Below are 26,462 nucleotides of genomic sequence, written 5' to 3' on the forward strand. Positions count from 1 at the left end.
TGTGCAGTATTCCCCTAGCGCTGGAGTTCTCCCGTTCTCCTTGATCGGTAAACTTGGTCTTGGCTTGCTGGCTGTTCGTGCTGATCTTCTGGGGGAGGGGCCTGTTGCCATGGTTTCCAAATGTCTTTGCCGGAGGCGGAATTGCCCCGCCCTTGTCGGTCCAGGCTAAGCAAGCTGCTCGGGTTTGCTCTCAGGAGCTTTTGTTCCCTGCAAGCTTTCCGTACACCTTTGGAGGACGACAGTGAAAATGGCGGCCTCCCAATCTCTGCCCCAGAGAAGGCAAGAACTCGGGGCTCCGCTCCTCAGTGGGTCCCCAGAGAAAAACAGTCAGTCACTGCCGTCTCCCTGGTCTCTGGCCTGTGACCGAGCGTTTCTATGTCTGGCACCCGACCCCGTGTGGAGTCTCCAAACCCAGCAGATCCCTGCGGTGCGCTCCCATGCCACTTCTCCCGGGGGAGGAAGGGGAGTCTCCCCGGCTCTGCCACTTGTTGGGTCCCTGCTGGAGGAGCAGTGGCCCAACCGTGTCGCCCATCACGGTTTATGGCAACCCCGAGCTGAGAGCCTGTGCCTCGGCTCCGTCTCTGCAGCCGGCTTCCCCGCTCCGATACCTGGGAGCTCTGCCGCACTCAGGCACCCCCCGTCTTTCTGTGACCCCGAGGGTCCTGAGTCCACACTGTCCCTCGAGGGTTGCACCCCCCGCTTAGCCACTGGAGCGACGTCCCTCCGCCGAGCCGACTTCTAAAAGGTCCGATTTTGTGCTCCCCGGCTCTAGCACTTGCCAGAAGCGGCCGACGGAGGCCCCCTCCCCCGCCGTCTATCCTCCCGAATATCGCCTCGGATTCACTTCTCCGCATGCCCTACCTTCCAGAAAGTGGTCGCTTTTCTGTTCAGAGAGTTGTTGCTACTCTCCTCTTCGATCTCCTGTTGAGTTCGTAGGTGTTCAGAATGGTTTGATCCCTATTCAGCTGAATTCCTGAGACCAGAAGAAATCCAGGTCTCTTACTCCTCCGCCATCTTGCTCCGCCAATTCATAAAGTCTTTCATACCTAAAGAAAAATTAATGATGACATAGGTTTGTATATATCTTTCATAGCTATTTATCCCTTCATAAAAGTTGAATTATTTAAGGAATATACTTGCCTAAATATATATTTTTGTATTTGATTATTCTTAAAACTTGCTGAAATTTTTAGAAGACACAATCCAGGCAACTGGCAAACTGGGAAGTATTTTGTGCCTGGGTTCTTGAGAGAGACTGGGAAGGTTTACTTCAACTTTCAAGAGCAGTAGCTTTCCTCTGCAGCGTTGAGAAAAATTAATTCAACCTGTATATATTCAGATATCACTCTGTGCCACTCTGAACTTGGAATGAAGCAGTGAGAACATAATGGGTGAGGAGCTTTCTCTTACGAAGTTCGCTTTCTTACAGAAGGTAATGGACAACTAAAAAGTAAAGAAAAAGGTAATTTCAGAAGTTATAAGTACTACGAAGATAAAAATACAGAGAAGGACCAAGGGGAGGAGGGATTACTTTCCATAGGTGTTAAGGAAGGCTTTCAGAACAGGTGACATTTGATCTAAGTGAGAAGGAGCTGACCTTGTAAAGCTCTGATGGGGGCAGAGGGTGTTCTGGCTGTGGAGAGATCAGCAGGTGCAAATGGCCTGAGGCAGGAATGAGCCAGGCATTTTCTTCTTAATTTTTTCAGAATTGAGAAATTATTTGCAATTGAACAGGCAGAAATTTTCTTTTGTTTTAAATCATGGAAAATATAAAGTCTGTACTAGCAATATAGACTGATATCAGACCAATACTTATCACACAGACTTGGTAGGAAATTCTTTTGATTAAAAGATTTTAAAAAACATGATTTAGGGGATGCCTGGGTGGCTCAGTCTCAGTTAAATGTCCGACTCTTGATTTGGACTCAGGTCATGATCTCAGGGTCGTGAGATCAAGCCCTGTGTTGGGCTCCGTGCTGGGCATGGAGCATGCATAAGATTCTCTCTCCCTCGCCCTCTGCCCCCCCCACTCACTCTCTTCCTCTCTCTCTAAATAAAAACACAACACATAATTTAGTAAAATATTGACATTTATTGAGCACTTACAGTGTGTTTAACACTGTGCTAAGCACTATATGTATATTATCTCATTTGATCCTCATCATAAGTCTATTTTGCATCATCCCTTTTTTACAGATCAGGAAACTAAGGCATAGGGAGGTAAAGACTTTTCCCAGTGTCACCCAGCAAGTAAGTGGCAGTGCCAGGGTTTCCGATCCAAACCTGTCTCAAGAGCCCATGTCCCTAACTCTCTCAATGGGAATGCTTTCACTTCTGGGTACAGCCTATGCCATGCAATTATCTAACTCCGATAGCACTCATATGGAGAATGCTCCATGGGCCAGCTCTGCGGTGGGTGCTGAGGAGGCCTGGATAAATAAGACACCATCCCTCAAGTCACACTTGGTCCTCCCAGGGAAGAGTTAGAGAAGCCTTCCCTGAAGAGAAGAAGCCTAAGCTGAGTTTTGAGAGATGCACAGATGGCGCGTCAATGGAGAGGAGTATTCAGGCAGAGGAGGAGCCTTGGGGAATGAGACTGAGCAAGATGCGCACAGGGGTGATTGATACCTCAGTATCACTAAACCTGGAGCAGAAGGTGGGATGTGGTGGGTAGCTTGGCTCGTGGGAAAAGCACGGTAGGTCACGAGAGACCTTGAGTATCCTGCTAAGGAGCCTTGGCTGTATATCTAGGTGACAGGGTGCCATTAGAGGGTTTATTCAGGGAATGCCCAGGTCATATGTGTATTCTAGCAAAATTTCTTTTACTGGATTGATTGTCAGGACCAAGAGGCAGAAAACCCAACTTGGGAGGTTTTGAATGCTTTGCATGAGAGATATTGAGAACATGAAGGCACTAGATGGACCAGAAAAGAAGCAATGGATTCTAGACATGTTTAGGAGGAAATGTGAGCAGCATTTGGTGATAAATTGGATTGGGGACTGAGAAGAGGAAAGAGTTGGGGTGAGCTCAGAGGTTTCTGACTTGGCCTCTGATCCATTCCCACGTGTCCCTCATCTCACCCAGCCCTGTTTCATATGCAGGAGGCATGGAGAAAAAGCCTGTGGGTTGGATGAATGTGATCATTGGGGAAGAAATAATCAGAAAAGATTTATAGGAAAAGCAGGAAAAAATAGGCTCTTGAGGGAGCCCGAGGAAGAAAGAAAATTCAGATGCAGAAAAGGAGACTAAAGACTGAGTTCTGAGTCAAAGACACGAAGAGGAGCGCAGGGAGTCAAGTCAAGGAGACTTTGGAGTCAGGGAGGGAAGCAGTCCGAGAAACACTTTAGGAACATGAGTCTGACGGTAGGCTGGGACCGGGCTGTGGTAGGGAGGAACAGAGGCAAGGGAAGTTGTTGGAAGGGTATCACAGAAATCTAGATTAGAGATGGTGAGAATCAAAGCACCCTGGTGCCATGGGGATGGAGATTATGGAGATTAGCCGATGGACCAAAGGAACACAGCTGCAGAATGCTGCAACGGGCTGACTGATGGGGCAGGGAGGAAAGGTCTGGAATAATAACTACGGGCTGGATTGCAAGGGTTGGAGGCTTGGTGACTGGGGGAGCAGAGATGCTGTTTATAAAGAGCAAAGCCAGAGGGATAGGAGGGACTGGGCAGGGCAGGGAAGAGAAGCGTTCCCCTTGAGCACATTGAATTTGCGTTGCAACAAGACTTCCAGGCAGTGATGTCCATGGGTTTCTGGGAATCTAGGAAAATGACTTTATCTTATCATGTGTAGACCAGCCCTCCTATCCTGCATGTGTCCACACTTACTCTGACCTGCTTCCTGTTAAAATGGATGAGCAGCCCATGCTCCGACCAAGCCCAGTAGCTTCCCCCTTCTCAAGAGCATTGCTCCTGTTGTTGTCCCTTCTGTCCCCTCATCTCAGCATTCTCCCTCTCTGCTGCATCATTGCCAACAGCACACCAACCTATATCCTGTCTTAAAAACCAAACAAACCCTCCTTTGACTTCATGTTTCTCTCCAGACACTGCCTCATTTCTCTGACCCCCCTGTAGAGCAAAACTCCTTAAAAGAGTTGTCTAAACTCGCCGACTTTGCTTCCTCCCCTCCCATTTTCTCTTCAGCTCCAGCCGGTCTGGAGTTTTTGTCCCCAGCGTCTCCACTGAATCTGCTTTTCCCAAGATTTATGTGACCAAATCCAGTTGCCTAACTCATTCAGATACTGGGGATCCCTCCCTCCCCCCAGAAACACCCTCTTCTCCTGGGTTTCAGACACCACACTCTTCTGGTTCTCCTCCTACCTCATTGGCTGCTCCCTTTTCATTTTCTATGTTGGTTCTCCCCTAATTTTTCATCTCTCAACACCAGGTACCCCCGGGGCTCAGTCCTTCATGCTCTCCTACCTGACCTTATCCACTGCGGGAGCTTTAAATACCATCGTGCGCTGGTGACTCTCAAACTGCCCCTTCCAGCTCTGACATCTATTTTGAATTCTGGACTTTTCTATCCCAGAATGTGTTGAATGTTCTTCATCATACACACACACACACACACACACACAGAAAGTAAAATATTTTTGAATTTATGAACACTTACTTATTTCAAAACTACATACTTGTTCTATTGGCTAATATATTATGTACATCATAACAGAAGGAGGTACATATTAAATAAAAATTTTAAAGTAACTGGCTAGCATCTTTGGGTACTACATTTATCATCTGGCAAGGTACATTGCTAACAGTAGTGGTTGTAAATCTATCTTTCAAATAGCCTTTTTGTTCATTGCTAGTCTTTTGGCTCAGCTCTTGTCAGATCTGATTTCTGTTTCAATGTCAGGATATTTGACAAAGAACTAGTGCTGGAGTAAAAGTTGCATCCTCACGGCTCTTCCCTGTCCCTGACCCGGGGCTCGCATTGTTGCTTGTAGCTTCAGGCCAGGGTTTTTGCAGGCTTGCTTGAAGTTGCTGTCGATTTTGTGCCGGTTAGTTTGGTTGAAGATGGATAATATAATCAGGAAATCTATTCAACCAGGCAAACTGCAATTCTCAATACATTGAAAAGAAGGAAAGCTGTCAGCACCTTCCCACTTGGAGTTGTGGAATGCCTGTCCTTCTCTCTCCTTGGAGACTTTGTGTCTTCACATGTTGTGTCTATGACTCATGGAGATGTGGACCGACTGAGGGACCTATCTTATATCATACACTGAGCCCATGGACCTTTCTTTGTGTCTTATTTTTAGGTAAAGATTAATAGGCATAGATGTGCAAAGGCTTTGCCCATACCCAGTGGATCATTTCGTAAACCCCCAAGGTGTAGTATTTGACCTTGGAGACCTCACCCAGTCCGTCAGCAAATTTTGTTACATCTGCCTTCAGATTATATTCTGACTCTAAGTAGTTTTGTCTTCCTCCATCATTACCGCTCTATTCCAAACCACCAGCATCCTGGGCCCAGTCTGTTGTGACAGCCTCTGAGTTGTATCCTACCCTTGCCTGACTCACTGTGTTCTCCACATCACAGCCAGAAGGTCTATTAGGAACATAAGTCAGACCGTGCCATTCCCCTTCGCAAAACCTCCAACACACTTTGAGCAAGGTCTAATTTCCTTACCATGACCTTCAAGAACCTACATCATCTGGCCCTTGCTTGCTTTTTAGAATTTCTCTCCTATCCCCCTGGCCCTTTCACTCTGTTCCTGCTACACTGGCTTTTTTTTTTTTTTGCTAACAGGCAATACCATTGCAAGGCCATTTCCCTAATTTCAGTCTGATCTCTGCTCAGAGAGGAAAGCCTGGCCACTCTTCTGAGACTGCAGACACACGAACTCCACCCCCACCCTTGGTTTTCCCTTCTTACCCTGTTCCACTTTTCTTCACCATACTTTCTCTAGGTAGCATTCCACGATATATTTATTGTCCATATCCTCCACTAGAATGGGAGTCCCTTGAGGGTAGGACCATGTCTGTCTTCTGTGCTATAGCCCCAGCTCCATTTAGAACAGTACTCTGCACATAATTAGTGCTAAGTATTTAACTGAATTAATGAATTTTCACAGGGACAACAGGTGACATCCCAAGGATAGCCACTCACATTAAGAGAAAAGAGGGCAAGGGGCCAATCTTTGGGGAAATATTTAAACTGAGGGCAAAAGAGGCACTCTAAAGGAAGTGACATCTCAGCCCCCATTAACTAGACATGACGAGACCATAGCATGCACTGGGGAGCCCAACCAGGAAGGCGTCAAGTCCACTGTCCCAACTCTAAGAACATTTTCGAACGGCAAACCTGAACACGCACCAAAACCTGAACAGGTGTGACAGCTCAACCTCTGAGCCAGGGCGTTGCTCTCTCCTGTTATCCTGAAACACTCATTTAAAAGCGTTTTGAACCAGGATTGGATCCCAAGGCCATCGTGTGGTCCTAGTCTCTGAGCTGTGACAAAGCAGCAGCCCCTGAACACCCTGGGAATCTGTGGGGGCTGCTTGTGGCTTTCCTTCAGAAGTCAACGCGTGACTCTTAAGGAAACAGATGCTAGAGAGTGACCTCTTTTATTAGGTTCACCATCTTCACCACAGAGAGACCATAGTGTTTGTCCATAGCCTGAAATACTCAAAGGCCATCCTATTGAAAAGAAGGTGGGCCTTCAGGTCTCTTTGTCCCCATTAATCCTGGTCCCTGCTGGTCTCTCCCGTTTGCATCAGAAAAGCTTTCTTGTATTTTTTTTTTCTAAGAGGGGGAGAAAACAGCTGTGTGGGATTTGAGAATGGGATTTTAATGGTCACTGAAGACACACAAAAGCTTTGCTGTGATCCTGAAGTATTCTGGGGGCAATTGACTTCTTTGTCTGGGGCAGCAAAACAAGCTGGCTGCTCAAGGAGAAAAGAGAACCAACTGGAACGTGTGATTGAGGTCTCTTCAGGCCAGATCTTCAGCACATTTGCAAAAAAGCAGTTTTCAGGCATGTCTTCAGAATCACTCTTTGTGATTTAAGCTCATTTTTACCTTGTGAAAGGTAATTTTTACTTTGTGAAAGTAAAGTTAAAATTACCTTGTGAAAGAAACAAATTAATTTGGAAAGTGCTTGGCAGGAATTATTTCTGTAGGTCTTTCTGGAAGGAAAATGGAAACTGTGAGCGACAGTATGAGTTTGTTTATGTGAAGCAGGCCTTTCATGGGGAGAAAAAAAGAACTGGTACCCTCCCTTCTGCAGGCTGGCCTGAGGGGCATTTCTCAGCCCTTTGCTCAGTTGGAAAATTGCAGCAGATGTGGGACATTGTGAAGCTTCTCAAAATGTAACCTCGAAAAGGCTTTGGGGGTGTAAATAGTTCTAAGGACGTGAGCGGACACCTGGAGCTGAGGGAGCGCATCTAGTTAAGCTTTCCAGGGAGAACCAGAGCCTTTCTTGTGCGCCCATGGAGGGGACCCGTTTTCCACCAGAGGAATTACGACCGTGCTGATCTGACTCTCAGTTATGGTTAGTGAGGCTTTGAAATCATTGCCATCATCTGGCGTTTTCCCGTTGGGCAAATGAATGTTACAAAAATGGAAATGGCTTGGCTAGAGGGGCTCTGGACAGCCTCGGTTTTATTTACTTTCTGCCAGCCTCCACGACAGTTGACTCCTTAGAGCCAGGAAGGAGTTATTCTCTCCCTCCTGGCCTGCGGGCCCTAGGATAGTCAGGTGGGACACAGGATAAGAAGCTACGAATTCGTAGTACATAATTCAGCCCAGCTTTTCATGGGAGATGAGCTGAAACCAGAGTCATCAGGGAAAACACTATCCAGGGAGGCTGCGTTTAGAGACTAGGTCCGGAATTTTAGACTCTGTCTGCCACAGGTCTAGGCATCAGACCCATTATGTTGTTTGCCGAGAAAGTGAGAGTTTGGTTCACTTGTAATTTTTTTTAATATGATAAAATTAAATAAAAATGATACCTGAATATTAAAGAGACAATCCAAACAACCTAAAAAAGTATTAAAATTTAGATTTTAGAGTAGACTTTATGAATTGATTGCGTTTAATTATAGACCTAGTATTTGAAATGTGGCATATTTTAGCTTATTATGATTTAGAAAAAAACTTGTTTTGGGTTTTTTTTTTAGATTATGAAGTGAATAATGAAAAGACACTTTTATTAATGGTAATAGAGAACTTTGCCATGTTTAACCCTGAAAGTGTATATGCAGATTGCATTCGTCAGATAGCGTGAAAACAGATATTTCCCCTCACAGACATTAAAGAGATACGATAGCTAATTTTGTCATGTGATATTTTGATTTCTATTTCTCTCAGCAGCTTAAGTATGAGAGAGAATGGGTTTATTCTAGTCAGACGCCCTTAACGCCACAGAGAGAATCCTTGGCAAAGTCTTGAATTCAGTCTGCACTTTTGCTAGAGACCTCTCTCCCCCTTAAACTCAAAGCTCTTAATCTCACCGTAGGTGTATTTCATAGACTAGCTGTGGGACCTTGGCCAAATCATTTAACGTCCTTAAGTGTCTGTTCTGTAAAATGGAGTTAATAATAGCACCTAACTCCTTAGGGTTGTTAGATACTTAGGGTTGTTTTTAGGGATAATTAAGATAATGTATGTAAAGCTTTTGGCATGGTGAATAGGAGATTATAAGTACTCAGTAAATGTTAGCCATTAGAAAGTCTCTTTTGATGGTTATGTTGATGTTTGAATATGATACTAGAGAACCCATTTAAGCATATTTACTTTATATTCATATTCTAAAACGAGATATAAATCTACATTTAACTAACAACATCAGAAATGTAGTCAGAAGCATAGTTTATTCATTTCCTTATAGTTTATTCTTTGGGGAGACATTTACCATGGTTTACTCTTCATAACATATTAACTTTATGATAAACATGAAGCATGTTGTGTTGGAGAGCTTATTGGTAAGATTCTCAAGATTACCCTCCCCACAGCCACCAGAGAGAGAGACCCAGCTCTGGTCATATTCCTCTTCTTTCAGTGGCTCCTCCAGACGAGGAAAACCCAAATGCGTGGCATTCAAGAATTTTTAAAATCTATCCCAACCTTCCTTTCTTCCTTCTCCTCCTATATGTCGTGCGTGACTTTTTATGACCTGCCCCTTTTCCTTCTTGGAGAGATCCTTCTCATCCTTTAAGGTCCCACACAAATGTGGCCTCCTCTAGGAAGCCTTCAGGGAGGCCATCAGGCAGAATTAATAGCACCCTCTTCTCTGTTCTTTTGGCGTTAGGCCTGTGTTCAATGAATGATTCTCACTTTATAATCCTTCTGACAGCCCTGTGAAATAGGAAAAGTCATCAAGTGCTTGTGCTCAAAAATAATTAGGACCACTGTGATCCCTGTTTCCAAGGAGCTCATGATCTAGGGACCATGTGAACACCTCTAAGAGTGGGCGACAGGGATCATGGCAAGAGGTGTACACGGAAGACCCAAAGGTGGTACACATTCTGTATTCTGGGTGTTTGTGTGGAGGAGCGTGGGGTCAATGCCATCTCTTTACCTTTATCTCCAGCACTTATATCATCCTTCCTTGGCTCTTGTGCCTTCACTGACCAGATCGTGTCCCCCTTTGGCTAGTCAGTTGCAGGGCTGGGACATATTATGATGGAGCACAAGAACGCTGCATTTTGTGTCCAAATGGAACCTTCCAAAATGAGGAAGGACAAATCACATGTGAACCTTGCCCAAGACCAGAAAATCCTGGAGCCCTGAAGACTCCAGAAGCTTGGAATGTATCCGAATGTGGAGGTAAGTGTTCCGTCTGCCCCTTCTTATTCCTCTGGTTTCCAACATGACTTAGACAGAGAGGGTAAGTAGCGTTTCAGTGCAAACGGTGCGTACTGCACTGTGGGCTTCCACGGGCAGGGACCATATTGGCTTCATCTTTGGCTCTCCAGTGCCTACCTCCATGCCCAACACATGCTGGGCTGATGCTCGCTTGAACAAATAAATGAAAAGCTGATAGACTACATTGGCAGAAGAAAAGGTGTAAGTGTTGCTGTTGCAATTGTACTCACTGTAATTAAATATACCTTGAGACCTGAGTGATCTCCCAGTGTACGGGGAGCTATCTGCAAGTGTTAACACGGAGAAAGTAGTTCTGATTATTTTTCCAACTTCGGTCTCAAATTCATACCTTATTGATTTTTAAAGAGTATCCATCTGGTTTTTTTGTTAGAACTCCGTGAAGAGTTTTTAATGTGCCTTATAAAATGTTAACTCTGGAGCCAAGCTTACTTAAGTTTTGTGGGCGTGGTTCCTATTTATTAACAAATGTCTTACTTTTATTAAATGGAAGAAGGGCCAGCTGTATTGCTGCTCTGTGGGCTCAAAGAGAAGGTGTGATCTAACACTGCGGTGTGTAGGTGACGTCCATGGCACAGAGCACGAGACGCTCTGCAGCCCCTGCCTCTCTTCCCAGTGACTCCCAGTGCCAGCTTTAGTTCCCTCCTACACCACCCCAGACTCAACTGCAGGACCTTTCAAATGGTTTAAAATTCATGGGGCGCCTGGATGGCTCTTTCGGTTGTGTCCGACTCTTGATTTTGGCTCAAGTCATGATCTCAGGGTCATGAGATGGAGCCCTGTGTTGGGCTCCACATTCGGCGGGGAGTCTGCTGGAGATTCTCTCTCCCTCTCCCTCTGCCCCTCCCCTCCCCCCGGACCAACTGCAAGGCTTATAAGGGGGCACTTAGGGCATCTACTTACACTTGTATGTGACCTTATTAAGATACATTTATAGTAATAATAATACTAGTAATAATAACAATTGCTAACATTTATTGAATACTTACCTATGCCAGGCATCATGCGAAATGTATTACATGAATTACTCCTATGGTTGTAACATTACAACAACTTTTGGAGGCTAAAGTGAGTCATTGAAGGTCACACAGAGAGTGAAGGATTTGGAATCAGAATGTAGTAGGTCTAACAGACCCCAGACTCTTCCCCTGGGGTGTGTTCATTAAATGCCATTATATCTATTGCCTATGGGTAGAAAGAAGACCATGAAATTTAATAAGGGAGAGATGATGAGCAGTACAAGAGACAACAGATTTTTATAACGTCTTGGCAGTGACAAGCTAATGCCAAGGAACATGTGCTTTTAGAAATCTTTTTGTTTATGGCTGTGTTTCTTGTCATAAACTTAAAAAGTACTGAAGTAAGGTGTTTAAAGTAAATGCCACTGGGTCCCTCTCTCAATGTGGATTAGATTGGTTGGATTTCGTAGAGGGAGGCTGGGACACACTTTAGTGTGAGACGTGACTTAGTAAATAGAACTGATAAAACAAGGAGACTCTTCCATGACATCACTAGGACACAGTCAGCTGGGTGAGGATGCACTTCTGGCTTGAATTACCAGATTGATTCCAGAGCGGAGGAGCCTTCCTCGGGGCTCCTGCATTGCAGGCGCTGGCTGGGCACTGCAGAGTCCTCAACCTTAAGCAAACCCAGGCCTGGTGCCTACGGTGGAAGCTGTTAACGCTTGGCTCCTTGGTCTCCATCTCTGCCCTGTGTTTTGTAGCCCGGCATGTAAACATCAGGCGCTCACATGCCATCTGCTCAGGGGCAGTGGTGGGGCAGGACAGGGCTTCTCTCACTGAGGTGGGAGACCAGGTCAGCATGGGGCCACGGGTCTGACCAAATTTTGAGCTCATCGACAAGAGAGATGGGAAGGGGTCCGCCCCGGGGGCCTTGCTCATTTAGGGTCATCGGTTTTTCCCAGGTCTGTGCCAACCTGGGGAATATTCTGCAGATGGTTTTGCACCCTGCCAGCTCTGTGCCCTGGGCACATTCCAGCCTGAGGCTGGCCGAACTTCCTGCTTCCCCTGTGGGGGAGGCCTCCCCACCAAACACCTGGGAGCCACTTCCTTCCAGGACTGCGAAACCAGAGGTGAGGACTTGGCAGCTTGCCTTTTTCAAGAACTGAATTTCCCTTTTGAGAACCACGAGGGTCTGGTAAAGCTCGGATCAAGCCCAGTCCAGAGGTGCCTGGTGTGGTATCCCGGTGGCGGGAGGTCAGGGCCCAGCTCTATCCGCCCCTGCAGGAAGTGCGGGGAGCATGGGAACTCCCTAGATGTGTTCTCCCCCAGCCACCTGGGCCCCTGCAGATGGGGCCGACTGGTCTGGGAGAGGTGAGCAGGTTTTGTGCAATAGGTTCTTGGCTCCTTCTTTCCAGCCTTCCTCCATCTAGGCCCCTCCCCTGGAGCTCCCCTCTCATATAGCTCCTACCTGCCCCCAGAGCCCCACCGCCACCTCCCCCAGGGGCCAAATCCCAGGCCGGGCATCCGTTTGGCAAGCTCAGAACCCACAAGTGTGCTCTGCATGAAAACCTGGGCTGTGCTCATTTATGCCTGACTGCATGCTCTGTAAACGCTTTGAAGATACACCCATACTTTGTTCCCTTTGTATTTTTCTTAGTGTCATGAGTCACAAGTCCACCCAAGCTGGCTATTTAGGGAATTAAGTGTTGATTAGCCCTAGATTAGTAGGAAAGCAGGACTTCATTTAGGCATACAAATTTATTTCACGAACTGTGAAAACTTTTATGTGACCGGTAATGAAAATAGTTGTTTTTTTTTTTCCATTCTTTCCACTCTCCCCCAACCCCACAGTTCAGTGTTCACCCGGACATTTCTACAACACCACCACTCACCGATGTATTCGCTGCCCAGCAGGAACATACCAACCTGAATTTGGAAAAAATAATTGTGTTTCTTGCCCAGGAAATACTACCACTGACTTTGATGGCTCCACGAACATAACCCAGTGTAAAGGTAGGTCTCTCTAAGGCTTTCACAGTCTTGACCAAGAGGAAAGTGCCTGGGTCCACCTGACACTGGGGGGCTTGGGGCAGGTGTCCCACGGCCACTGAGAACCATGAGGACACTGTTAGCCCAGCTCCCGGTGCCCGAGGTTGGCGCTAAAGGAGAGCCAGGCTTGGCCCCTAGGTACTCAACTGTGTTGATCCTGGCTGCTTCTCTAGGCACCTTGATAGGCTATACTTGCTGACATTTCCTCCCAGGGACGGAATTTCCTTTCAGCAAACGTTGTTTGAGGACCTGTCACATGCTAGACACTGCAAACAGAGTAAGTCCCTGGCCCTGTAGATAGCACAGGCTGTGGGATTGCCCAGGAAAGAGCAATTCGTTCTGTCTGGAGAGACGAGGAAAGGCTTCTGGAGGGCATGTGAAGGTTTTGATGGAGAGCACGGGAGAGAGCAGGACAAAGAACTTTAAACCCGAGACAACAGCTGCGAGGAAGCACAGACTAGGAAAAGTGAAAGGCTTTTTGGGAAGAGACCCCTGGACCTGGATCATGCAATGTTTGAGGGGAACCTGAGGCAGATCAGGGAGGGAAGCCTTGAATGTCACACAAAGGATTTGGATTTGTATCCTATAGGAATGGGGAAGCATATCATTCAAGGACTTGCCGCGTGGTTGGCTGCTTGGTTGGTTTCTAATTATTATGTAAAATTCTCCAGGAAATGTTAGAAGTAAATCGCAGCTAATCTATTGTCAGTAAGACAGAGGTGTAGGGGAGCAAGGAGGTCTCCCCACACTGGAGGAATTTGGGATTGAGGTTCAGTGTTGGAAAATTCTTCCCTGGGCGCCTAGGTGGCTCAGTTGGTTGAACGAAGGCCTTCAGCTCAGGTCATGATCCCGGAGTCCCAGGATCGAGTCCCGGATCAGGCTCCCTGCTCAGTGGGGAGTCTACTTCTCCCTCTGACCCTCTCCTGTCTCATGCTCTCTCTCTCAAATAAATAAATATTTTTTGTGTGTGAGTAAAGCAATAGAGTTTATTAAGTAAAGATACAGAAAAAGCTCTCAAGAATGAGAGGGGTCCCGACAGGGTTGCCAATGAGGAATAAATAAAATCCTTAAAAAAAAAAAGAAAGAAAGAAAATTATTCCTGATACCCAGATGAAATCTGTTTCCTTGCCCTCCCATCCCCGGCCCTTGGTCGGCCCTTAGGAGCCACATGGCACAGATCCTCAGGTGGTCCTTCAGGCCTGAAGGCAGTTTTCTGAGCTCCATGGCTCTCCCCACTCGACCCCCTTCCAAGAAGAAAAGCCTGTTTATTTTTTCTAATGGTAATAATAATTCCCAGTTACAATTAGAGAGGAAAAAGTCCCTTCAACATCCTCTCTTGTACACATTCACCGGACAGTTTTAAACAGTAAGCCCCTTGAGGGCAAAGACTGTGTCTTTCTCATTTCTGAACCCCCAGAGATTTTGCTAACATTTGTTGGATGAGTGGAGAGTCAATGAATGAAGATGTGGGTGAGCTGGTTGCGTGTGTGTGTGTGTGTGTGTGTGCACGCACGTGCACGCACGCATGCATGCACTCCTTGCTTTTGGTGCCAGAGGTGAGTAATTGGCTGATACCCTATTGGAATTCTCTTCCACACCAAAAATAAAATGGTCTTGGCCAGAAAGAAAAGAGAAAGAATATGACTATCATGAAATCATCCAAGTTCTCTAGGAAAGGGTCAAATATCCTCTAATTCGCAGTAAGCTCTGTTCTTCCTATTTTGACAGACCTAGAAGTTCTATGTCATGGGTTCCCCTGGCACTTAGACTTTGTAAACAAAATACTGAAAACCAAAGTTGTCCTTTGTTTCACTAAGGCCTGCTCAGGATCACCTTCAAGTTAATGAGAAAATGTTTACTCAGAGGGGGACTCAGTGGGGTGAGCTCTGTGTGGGGAGTTAGTGGAGTTGGGCTCCCATGGGAGCCCTAGGCATTACCGGACACACTAATTCCACGGTGGTGCCATCTGCAGGCCCCATGCCCTGATGGCAACAGGGATGCAGCAGTTTTCATCAGCTGAGCTGCTGGTGGCCATGGTGGAGTGATGACAGTGTTGTGCCTTCATGACTCATGGCATTTCCCCTTCCAGACAGAAGATGTGGAGGGGAGCTGGGAGATTTCACTGGATACATTGAATCCCCAAACTACCCAGGCAATTACCCAGCCAACACCGAGTGTACATGGACCATCAACCCACCACCTAAGCGCCGAATCTTGATTGTGGTCCCTGAGATCTTCCTGCCCATAGAAGACGACTGTGGAGACTACCTGGTGATGCGGAAAACCTGTGCGTCCCCTCCCTCTGCCCCCCCTCTCCTTCTAAGGCTGGTGGGGAAGCCTGCTGGCTTGCTTCCCAGCTTTAAATGTGGGCACCTTCATATCAGAACAGAGATGGGACATGAGTTTATAGCATTTGCTAAGAAACAAAATTTAGACAAAGACCCACCCTGAGGCCTCTCGCTGAACCCCAGAGGTAGTGATTCTGCAGGCCAGTCTTCCCCTCTGGGCTCACCAGGGACCCTCTTCCACAGTGTCACAGGGAGCCAATGAAGCTCATGGAGGGCTGCCCCTACACACTTGCTTCACCATGGGAAGCCACTTGGGCTTGGGGACTGACCAAGGCTAAGGTCATAGTCCAGCCAGGAGGGACCCTCCTCCCATCTTGGCACATGACCCAGGGTCCATTGAGAGACACTGCCATCAACACAACTTCCGAGCGGTGTAGTGAGTGGGCCCAGCAGCCAGATTGCCTGGATCTGAACCCAGCTTCACCTCTTGTTAGTTCTGTGGTCTTGGACATACATTCTGGATCTTTCTGTCACTCAGTTTCCTTGTCCTTTAAAATGGGGATAATAATAGTTGCTACCTCATAGAGTCATCATGAGGAATAAACAAGTTTATTTTCATAAAGCACTGAGAGTAATAATGACACACAGAGCCACGATGTGTTTGCCACTCTGATTAGTGGTTACAGTGTCTGAAGTCAGCCGCACAAACTTCTCTGGTTTTCAGAGGGTTAAGTGAGATAAGGTCCAGAAAGCGCACTCTGCCCAGCCCCACCTGGTCTTAGGAAGCCCGCGGGGATTGGTGGTGATTCTTACTGGATGGCAGCAGGTAGCTCTGGAGCACTGGGGCCTGCTGTAGCCCTGGGCCTTTCAGTGAGCCTGCCCTGGGGGCCTGCAATCACCAGCTGAGTCCTCTCAATTTCCAGGGCTTTGGCCCCTATGATGGCAAAGCTGGGCCTGAAGAGCTCTTGAGCATAACTTGTTGTATGGTGTATTTGAAAAGATGAGTGTTGTTGTCTGCCTGCTCAGGATGAGTTGAAGCCCACCCCCCTCCAACTTCCCTTGGCAGCTTCATCCAATTCTGTGACAACATATGAAACCTGCCAGACCTACGAACGGCCCATCGCCTTCACCTCCAGATCAAAGAAGCTGTGGATTCAGTTCAAGTCCAATGAAGGGAACAGTGCCAGAGGTTTCCAGGTCCCTTACGTGACATACGATGGTAAGCACTGTGAGGCTCAGGCTGCATCGCACGCAGGGAGCTTCTCTGCTTTCAGTTGAACCAAACTCTGGGCCAGCTGGTGGATTGCTGATCAGTTCACAGGTTCAGAAAGGCAGGTGGGATAGGGAGAAAGGACGTTGCTGACTCACAGGTGCCAAATTTTAAACAGGCATTTGGGGACACTGGCTATAGGAATGAAAAGATCTTTCAGAAAATAAGTAAAAGTGAGCATAACTTGGTGGGTAAGAACATGGGCCAGCCCTGGCCTAATCTCTTTGGTGACTTTGTGTAAGTTACTTACCATTTCTAAGCCTCATTTTCTTTCTTTCTTTCTTTCTTTCTTTCTTTTTTTCATTTTTTGAGAAAAATTTAAATTCAGTTAACATACAGTGTATTATTAGTTTCAGAGGTACAGGTCTGTGATTCATCATATAATACCCAGTGCTCATTATATCATGTACCCTCCTTAACGTTCATCACCCAGTTACCCCATCCCCCTAACCCCCTCCCCTCCAGCAACCCTCAGTTTGTTTCCTGTGATTAAGAGTCTCTTATGGTTTGTCTCCCTTTCTGATTTCGTCTTGTTTTATCTTCCCCTCTCTTCCCCTATGATCCTCTGTTTTGTTTCTTAAATTCCACATATCAGTGAGATCATATGATAATTGTCTTTCTCTGATTGACTTATTTCGCTTAGCATATTACCCTCTAGCTCCATCCATGTTGTTGCAAATGGCAAGATTTTTCTGATGGCTGCGTAATATTCCATTGTATATCTATATCCCACATCTTCTTTATCCATTCATCTGTCGATGGACATCTGGGCTCTTTCCATAGTTTGGCTATTGTGGACATTGCTGCTATAAACATTGGGGTACAGGTGCCCCTTCAGATCACTACATTTGTATCTTTGGGGTAAATACCCAGTAGTGCAGTTGCTGGGTTGTAGGCTAGCTCTATTTTCAACTTTTTCAGGGAACTCCATACTGTTTTCCAGAGTGGTTGTACCATCTAAGCCTCATTTTCTTAATGTGTAAATGAGGATAATCATTAGACCTAACGTGAGAGTTCAATGGGATAGTCCATAAGGGACTTGGTGCAGTGCCTAGCACATAGTAAATGCTCAGTAAATACTTGCTAATTATGACTGTGGCTTTTATTAAATGGAATCCTGAGAAGGGGGGAGAAAGACTCAAGTTCTGGCCCTGTCTCTGCTACTAATTTGCTGTGTGATTTTGGGCAAATCAGATGACTTCTCTGGTTTCATTTTCTTCTTTTTAAGCAAAGGAGTGGTCCATGTGAGTCCTGGGGCCCTACCCAGGTCTGGGACTTGGTTGACAAACATTTACTTGGAATACAAAATGAACTGGACCTTGTCCTGCAAGACCTCATAATCCAGTGGGGGACAAGTCATCTGTTCATTCATGAACTTATTCATTCATCCATGTACCCCAACAAATGCTTGGTGAGCAGCTCCTGTGCCAGGCATTGGGCAAGTGCTGGAGGCCACATGGTTAGTGATGGACCGCAGCTCAGAGATGCTGTAATGTGGCAGGTCCATAGCTTTGTGTGACGGGAGAAGAATGGGCACCAGTTCATTGTGCGTGGGTTTTTGGAAAGAATACAGCAAAATCTCCAGAGATCTGTGTCTTCAAAGAACATGAGTTGTTTGTTGTTGTTGTTTGTTTTGTTTTATAATGGGAAGAAGAACATTAGGAAGAGAGAATGATATAGGCCACAGGATAGAGTACCTGACGTGTGTGGGGACTGATTAACAGCCTGATTGGGTCAGTTGGTAGGGTGCGTGGGGCTTAGCAGTGAGAGATGAGATTAGAAGGGTGTGGAGGTGGTGAAGAGGCTTGAGTGCCAGGCTCAGAAGGGTGTTCCTAAACTCACAGGGAGCCACTGAACTGTGCAAGGTTTTTAGGCAGACAAGTGCCCAAAGTAGGTGTTTTAGAAAGATTAATATTCTATGGATTTTATAAAAGCAGTTCACATAGTTTATTTCTAACCTGTTAGAAAAGGCAGGATTATCATCTCTGTGCCTGAAACCATGTCAAACCCCTGAGACAAGGGCTCATAGGATCAGACTCCTAGGTGGACACCAATGCCTCCCACGTGGCTCTGCTGAGAGAGACAGAGCATCCCATCTGCCTGAGAGCAGGACAACCAACAGCCTCCCCTATCTGGGATCAGGGAGGGAACCAAAAAAGACACGGAGACTCTGGGATAAATATCACTAAAGCGCATATATTTTAGCCTGGCTGTTCTCAACTCTGCCTTTGTGGCACACAAAAACATCTTGATTTTTTTCATTTGCTCAAATAAAGAGTTGTAGCTTGAGCCAGGGAAATTACACATAACTCTGGTTAGGCCCATGAGAATGTGTCTTACACATGTCACAGAAGAAAATAGTTGAAAACTGTTGCAGGTCTTTACTCAGAGCTTATTCAATCTTTTTATTTATTTGACACAGAGAGAGAGACAGCGAGAGAGGGAACACAAGCAGGGGGAGTGGGAGAGGGAGAAGCAGGCTTCCTGCTGAGCAGGGAGCCCGATGTGGGGCTTGATCCCAGAACCTGGCATCATGACCTGAGCCGAAGGCAGCCGCTTAACCGACTGAGCCACCCAGGTGCCCCCTCAATCTTTTTTTTAAAACATGTATTTCAGATAAGTTTGATACCTGGTTTCCAAGCCCAGAAGAATAGAAATCACATTTAGAAGGGGCAGGTGCTGGGGTGCCTGGGTAGCTCAGTCAGTTAAGTGGCTGACTCTTGATTGTGGCTCAGGTCATGATCTCAGGGTCCTGGGATTGGGTCCCATGTTGGGCTCCTTACTCAGCGGGGAGTCTGAGGATTCTCTCTCTCCCTCTCCCTTGGCCCTTTCCCGCCCCCACACTCCTGCTTGTGCTCTCTCTATATCAAATAAATAAATAAATAATCTTTAAAGGGGGCAGGCAGGTGAGGCTGCTAAGACTGGCTCACTGACCCCTGGAGGACGGGGACAGTTGTAGTAGTGGCTGTGACCTGTACTGAGTACGTGTACTGAGTACCAGGCATGTACTAAGTGCCTCCGACATGGCACATTCCTCACAATTGCCCATGAAGTAGACACGATCCTTTGCTGGTTCTGCAGGCAAGGCCACTCAGGCTTAGAGATTAACTTAGACCACTGGTCTGAGGTCACAGGAGGACAGCATTGCAGAGGTCTTCGGGACTCTGGGGCCTGAGTTCTTACCTACAACACTTGACTGCTTTTCTCATGACACTTGTAGCAAGTGACAAAACACAACAGTTCTTTTTTTTTTTTTTAAGATTTTTTTTATTTTTTATTCATGAGAGACAGCGAGAGAGAGAGAGAGGCAGAGGGAGAAGCAGGCTCCCAAGGAGCAGGGAGCCTGATGCGGGACTCGATCCCAGGACCTTGGGATCATGACCTGAGCCGAAGGCAGACGCTTAACCATCTGAGCCACCCAGGCGCCCAAAACACAACAGTTCTTAATAGTGGAGAGAATCGTTTTAAGATTTTTTTTTTTGACCACAATCTGGAAGCATTTGGTGTAGTGGCAGACAGCTCTTCTGTTCTTAGCCAAAACACACCACAGCAACTGGTGTTCCCAGTGGTAAACACCCGTCAGCCAAAGGAGCTAGTTTTCTGAGGAGGACACTCTGTAGGAGAGGAATTCGAGATAAACAACAAATACCTTTACTCATATTTTATATTAAAATAAAAGAATAAGAAGGAAGATACCCCATGAATAGAGTACCAGTGGGGTTGTACATGTATTCAATTAGTAATTATGAGAACTGGGTGGGGGGATGGGTTAGCCTGGTGATGGGTATTAAGGAGGGCATGTTCTGCATGGAGCACTGGGTGTTATACGCAAACAATGAATCATGGAACACTACATCAAAAACTAATGATGTACTGTATGGTGACTAACATAACATAATAATAAAAAATAAATAAAATAAAGATAACAATGCCATAGATAAAAAAAAAGTCATGAGAACTCTACAATAGTTAATAAATAGCTAGTGAATTTCCATTTACCATCACTTGACTAGGAAAAACTTCTACAAGAACTCTTCCCACACAATTCCAGTGATGTTCTTATGATTTGTTTGGTTTTGTTGCACATGATATGCATACAAAGAGACATTCTTTTCAGCTTGGAATTTGGAAAAGATTGTGTTTTGCATATGCTTGGTTTGAATTATGACTGTAGGAAGTAGGCTAGACTTTGAAAGGTGAGGATTTAGATTCGGAGACAGCTTACGTGAAGTGCATTGCATTTAATGTGTACGTCAGGACCAAGAATTATTGATAAGAAAATGAATGTGGCTTTCTTCCCTCTCCAACCAGCCAAATTCTTCCCACCCCCATCCAAAAAAGAAAAATAGGAAAAAAGAGTCTTGCTTGGTGGGCAAGAAGCTCAATTGTTTTGCACAATCTGAGGGCAAAGGGAAGAAGGGAGGAGAACAGAAGAGAGAAAAGTAGAGAAGGAGAGAACAGCCATGAGCTTGCATGAGCTCAGCGAGCAACGAGCACAGACAGAAGAGATGAGACCCGAGCCCTGAGCCCGGGGCCCTCCTACAGTAAGAGGTCAGGGAGAGGGGAAGAATAGTAAAGAAGCCTCAGACGGAGCGGCCAGTGGGGGAGGAGGAAAACCAGAGTGTCGTATCCTGGAAGCTGAGGGAGGAAGTGGGTCCAGGAGGAGGAACGACCAGAGACAGGCAGTGATGACAATTCTTTTGAGGAGTTTTGCAATAAAGGGGGCAGAAATGTCGGATGGGAGCTGGAGGGAGAAATGAGGTCGAGAGAGGGACTTTTTCTGGATCAGATACAATGGCACGTGGCAACGCTGATGGGAAGGCCCAACAGGGAGAGAAACCGTCATCGTGTGGGAAAGAAAGGGCAGAATTACTGGAACAATGCCCCTGCCTTGGTGAGAGAAGTTGGAGCCAGCGGACAGAGTGGAGGAAAGGCCTTGACCGGATGCACAGAGGGTTCATCTGAGGGGAGATGGAACAGAAGAGACAGATGCAGAGGCTGGTAGGGGAGAGGGTGTGGTGGTGGGTGTCTGTGGAAGTTCTCTTTGGCTAGCCTCAGGATCACAGTGGTCATCGTTCTGATAGCAGCTACAGAAGGGGCATTCCTCAGAAGCTTATTTGGAAAGAGCAAAAACCTCTGAATGTCAATTATGTCCTTTATTCCAACAGAGGACTACCAGGAACTCATTGAAGACATAGTTCGAGATGGCAGGCTCTATGCTTCTGAGAACCATCAGGAAATACTGAAGGTGAGTACATAGCCAAGGAGGACACCACAGTCACCCGTCACCCACGGAGCTCCCAGCTCCACTGAAGGAAGCTTTTCCTCTGGCTCCATGTTGCCACCTGCCAGACACTGAACCTGCTCTGGGCTGAGGTCAGTTTGATATCTTCACCAGACTTAATTAAAAAAAAAAAAATTCAGGTGGCTGTCTTCAGTGTTGCCAAGTGAAGTTGTATTTTTTTACATTTGGAAATGTGTGAAGGAAGAGTGGGAAACTTGCTTATCATACATCCAAGCCAGGGGCAGATCGTGTTTCCATGTTCACTCTCCAAATAGTTGAAGATCTTTGGCTCCTTGTTTATCCTTCAGGCCTAAAGTTCACCAAATTTTAGATACTTGTAAGTAATCACCAGATACTTGCCACATCCCTAACCCTATAAATACTCCCCAGGTTCCAGTATTGCATCTCATCTGGTTTAGAAAAAGAAAACTTTTTTTATATATTCACTGTTCCTTTATAAAAATAATACATTTTTCTGTAGATAATTAGGGAAAATAAAAATTGGAGAAAAGATAAAAATAAGAGGAAACCATTTTCACAAAGTGTTTCTCAGCTACTCAACCTACTGTCCAACCCAGGACCCCAACCTGGGTCCATTATAGTTCCAGTGGCAAAATGTTGGAATGTTTAAGTATTTTGGCCCAGTAACAAAACTCACGTTCTTTTTAGGATAAGAAACTGATCAAGGCTCTGTTTGACGTCCTGGCCCACCCCCAGAACTATTTCAAGTACACAGCCCAGGAATCCCGGGAGATGTTTCCAAGATCCTTCATCCGATTGCTCCGTTCCAAAGTGTCCAGGTTCCTGAGGCCTTACAAATGAGCCCGCCCACGAGCCCCTCGGTGCCACGTTCTGCCTGTGGGCTCTGGGACGCAGCCGTTTGCCTCTGCAGCCAACACAGTTGGCTGTCGCTGCCTCCCATAGCAGTGACTCATTAGAGTTCAATTTTTATAGATAATACAGATATTTTGGTAAGTTGAACCTGGTTTTTCTTTCCCAGCATTGTGGATGTGGACTGAGAACAGAATGGCAGTGGGCCCCCCAAGTCTCACTGCTGTGGGCAGATGTCTCGGATACATCAAGGGCTGACTGAGCGGGACTCTAGTCAGCTTAGGCGAGACTCACCTGTCCTTCCTGGTTCTTGCTCCTCCTCAAGGGGGCCGTGGTGGAGAGGAGGCCACAGAAGGGGCTGCCTTGGCTGAAACTTCAGCTTCCTCGCCCAGCCCTCCCTAAGGGAGCCCTCTGCACCCAGGCTGTGACCAGGCAGAGCAGGAAAGGGGGAAGGGAGGGAAGGAAGGAGGGAGAGTCCTCTAGGCTCCAGGCACCCACCTGAGACCTGGGAGGACTCCATTTCCCCATGGCCTTCTCCAGCCTGTGTGACCTAAGTCCCGCTGCGTGACCATGCCAAGAGCTGGGGTTCTAAGCAGTGATCACTTAAGAAAGTACTTAAAGCAGAAAGAATTAGAAATAAAAAGATAAAAACTAAGCATGTCCACAGACATAATCATGTAGCTCTAGGGACGGCCTTCCTTGTGACGAGCTTCTGCTCGGCGGCCTGTGCACAGTGCTGGTTTTAGCTTGCCTTCAGCTGTTCTTCTGACACCCTGCTGGGCACTGCTGTTAGGGCCTGGAGAGTTCAGGGCAGATGTGATCTCCTTGGATGAGAATCATCTACCGTTAGGAAAAGTACTTACTCACAAACCCTGAGTCCAGTGGGCTTGCCTCCACAGGTGTCCGGGGGCCAGGTGGGACCTGGCATAGGCCAGACTGGTAGGTTTACTTTCCTTGCCCACGTCCAAGGTCAGACGCTGACTCAGCTCTGAGGACGTGAGCAGCACCATCGCGGGTGGGCTTGTTCTCTTAATCATCACACCACCACCAGAAGCAGCTACACAAATCCCACTTTCCAGGTACTGCAGAATTACCTTTTGGTCAGCACGGTAGGGCTTCACAATCATTTACTCCCACAGAATCGGGAATTTTCAATATTATTTAATTTTTACAGATTTAAATCCACAGGCAAAAGTCTCATTACACTGAATAAAAAAGAACCCTATCAAACAAGCTGCCATTTCCCTGAACGGGCTGGCGACACTGTGTTCTGTTACTTCAGTAACTAACCCTGGACACACAACTCTCTACACCAAAGTACTCAAAAAATGGTTGACAAACATTTCTAAAGAAAACAAAGACTATTTTCATTATTGTTGAGCTCACTTTTCACCTCAGTTGTTTTTTTTTTAACCTATCCATCTCACTGATTTAAAAAAAAAAAAAAAACTTAATCAAACTTTTCTTCTTTATTTGGATGGGTCCTAAATACCCATTTCCAAATTTCTTTTCAAAAACGGAAACGTCTTCATTTTAAAACTAATCATCAAAATAAGCACCATCTCAGAACTTTGCCTACATTTCTGAGTCTAACCATAAAATGAAAATTCCAAGGTAATACGATCCAAGTCAGTGACCCGCCCGATGTGGGGGTGGCGTGAGCGGAACTGTGCTATCCTGCCCAAGCACACTGGTAACTTGGTGTTCATGGCGGTGTGGTTCTGCATTGTGGGTGTCACAGGAAGGCCAGGGATGGAAATATGTTGGGGGCTGGAAGGAGGCTGCAGAAACCTGGTCTCTGTGAGGCCCCCTCCAGGAGCAGGCCCACACGCCAGAGCTGTGCTCCTGGTACAAGCATGAGCAGCTGCGGCCCTCCCTAAGCCCCTTCTCTGTCCCCGCCAGCCACCCTGAGACGCTGTGGGAGACTGGCTGCCCGTAGCTACTGGTGCTACCTACTAAACCAATAAAGATTTATTGAACGTCTGCTCTGTGCCAGGCACTATTGTAGGCCCTAGGGATGCACAGTGACAAGGCAGACAGGGTCCTTGCTCTCGTGGAACTTAACATTTTAGAGGGAGGAGATGGCCAATGAGCAAATGAATCACCATGGAAAGTATCAGCTCGCCTTGTGTTATGTGGTAGGTTAATGTGCCAGAGGACTGCGTTGCCACTTGAGAATTGCGGATCGTGGAGGGCCGCTCTGGGGAAGTGACATTGCAACATGAAAACGGCCAGAAGGAACCAGTCTGGGGACAGGCAGGGGGAAGAGCTCTCCAGGTAGAGGGAGGCCAAGTGCAGTGGCTGACAGGCAGGAGCCAGCCTGTGTGTGGTCACCATGCAGTGAGAAGGCAGCGGGACGAGATGAGGCCAGGGGAATGGACAGGGGCCAGAGCACATCAGGCTTTGGAATCCAGAACGAGAGGCTCAGGTTTCATTCTAAATATGTTTTCAAGCTTTCAGAGGGGTTGAGGCAGAGGAGTGGGATGATCTGATTTATGTTGTTAAAAGATAGTTCTGGTTCCTGTATGAATACATTTTAGAAAAAGCCATGGAGGCAGAGAGCCATTAGCCAATGATTGCAACCAACCAAGCAGCCATCCAGGTGGGAGATGAGGTGGTCTGGGTTAAGGGTGTGGAGTGGAGATGAGAGAATAGAAAGTTTCTGGACCGGTTTTGGGACAGAGTGTAGAACTTGCATGAAGACTGGATGGAGGGGAAGGGAAAGGCAACCACCAAGGGGGCCTCCTAGTTGCCTGAGCAACTGGTAGCTGGAGGAGACGGGCCATTTCAAGTATGAGGTACCTGTTTAGGAATCCAAATTCAGAGTTCAGATAGGCAGTTGATTTTATGAAGTCCCAGAAGAGGTCAGCGCTGGAATATGAATTTTAATGTCACAGAATAAAGACATGAGACATGAGGTTGAGGTCACCTGGGCAAAGTATGTACATCAAGAAGACCAGGGAGCTCTGCATTCTGGGATTCCCTGTGTGGGCCCAGGACCGGGACTGGAGGAGCTGATTGTTCAGTAAACAGGAAGAAGTCGGAGCTGAGTTTCCCCTGCCCTCCAAGGGAGCTCATTCTGTGGGAGGACTCTGAGTGGAATTGGAATCTGTACAAGTCCTTCTTTCCAGCTGTGGATATCGTTCTTGAGCCGTTTACTTAAGTGCTGCATTTATGGATTTAGCAACATTGCCCTTGAGTTTCCAATGCTAATAAAAGAGTGTGTGCCTTTTCACACTACCAGATGATTATCTTCACTGTGGAAAATTGCTTCCTCTGAATCATTCTCTGAGCTGTTAAGTGTGTTGTCTGTAGGCATTCACTGGATTTAGGTTTGCAGGTGATTTTAAAATTGTCAGGTGGTAATTTGGGAGAGATCGTGGCTGCATAGCACAAAGCAAGGACTCACTTGCCCTCGGGCAGATCTTTATGGGGAGAGCACCAGGGCTGGTGCCTGCTGTAGGCTGCGGCAGCTGGTAGGCCTGTGCGCTGGGAAACCCAGGCACCCACACCAAGTCCAGCCTGATCCTCTCCTCAGTCCAGAAGGGATGCCCCTTACTAGGGCTTTCAGCATCTCTGCTTCCTTTCTCACAGCAGGTTGGGTCCTGAGAGCCTTACCCAAGTCTTCATCACTCTTAGCCAGTATCTGAGAGGCAAATGGATAAGATGAAGAGTTCCTCACCAAGTTCAGGGAGTTTTGTTATCTATGGCCTTCTTGCTGGGCAAGCCATCCTTTGAATCCGGGTCCTAGACATAGCCATGAGGGGCCCATCCATAGGAAATTAGACGTTTTGGTGAGGGTTCCTTCTACTCCAGGGGACTGTGAACCCAGTTTGAGTTTCCTGAGTATTTGTGATTTCCTGCTTCCTTCTCCCTTCAGGCAGTCCTGATTGGCCTGCAGGAGACCATCCTCAGGGGTCTGAGGCCCAGCAAGGCTGCTCC

The 26,462-nt window shown here is 46.7% G+C and overlaps 1 protein-coding gene across 4 annotated transcripts in view; it reads left to right on the plus strand.

Moving 5' to 3' along the window:
• SCUBE2 (signal peptide, CUB domain and EGF like domain containing 2) overlaps positions 1-25,778 on the plus strand; it is a 75,242-nt gene extending 49,464 nt beyond the window's left edge. For 2 of the 4 annotated variants that reach the window (XM_073882935.1, XM_073882936.1), the window contains 7 exons: positions 9,609-9,779; positions 11,761-11,928; positions 12,650-12,811; positions 14,937-15,134; positions 16,202-16,354; positions 21,574-21,653; positions 22,359-25,776. In XM_073882935.1, the coding sequence (XP_073739036.1) occupies positions 9,609-9,779; positions 11,761-11,928; positions 12,650-12,811; positions 14,937-15,134; positions 16,202-16,354; positions 21,574-21,653; positions 22,359-22,511 (1,085 nt within the window). In that variant the 3' untranslated portion in view covers positions 22,512-25,776. Of the gene's footprint in view, positions 1-9,608; positions 9,780-11,760; positions 11,929-12,649; positions 12,812-14,936; positions 15,135-16,201; positions 16,355-21,573; positions 21,654-22,358 lie in introns of all 4 variants that reach the window. The other 2 variants (XM_073882933.1, XM_073882934.1) reach the window with 2 other exon arrangements.
• Positions 25,779-26,462: the final 684 nt, after the last annotated feature.

Source organism: Callorhinus ursinus, unplaced genomic scaffold (assembly GCF_003265705.2).
Source record: "Callorhinus ursinus isolate GAN/ISIS: 27379988/994484 unplaced genomic scaffold, GSC_fseal_2.0 scaffold49, whole genome shotgun sequence".
NCBI classification, from domain to species: domain Eukaryota; kingdom Metazoa; phylum Chordata; class Mammalia; order Carnivora; family Otariidae; genus Callorhinus; species Callorhinus ursinus.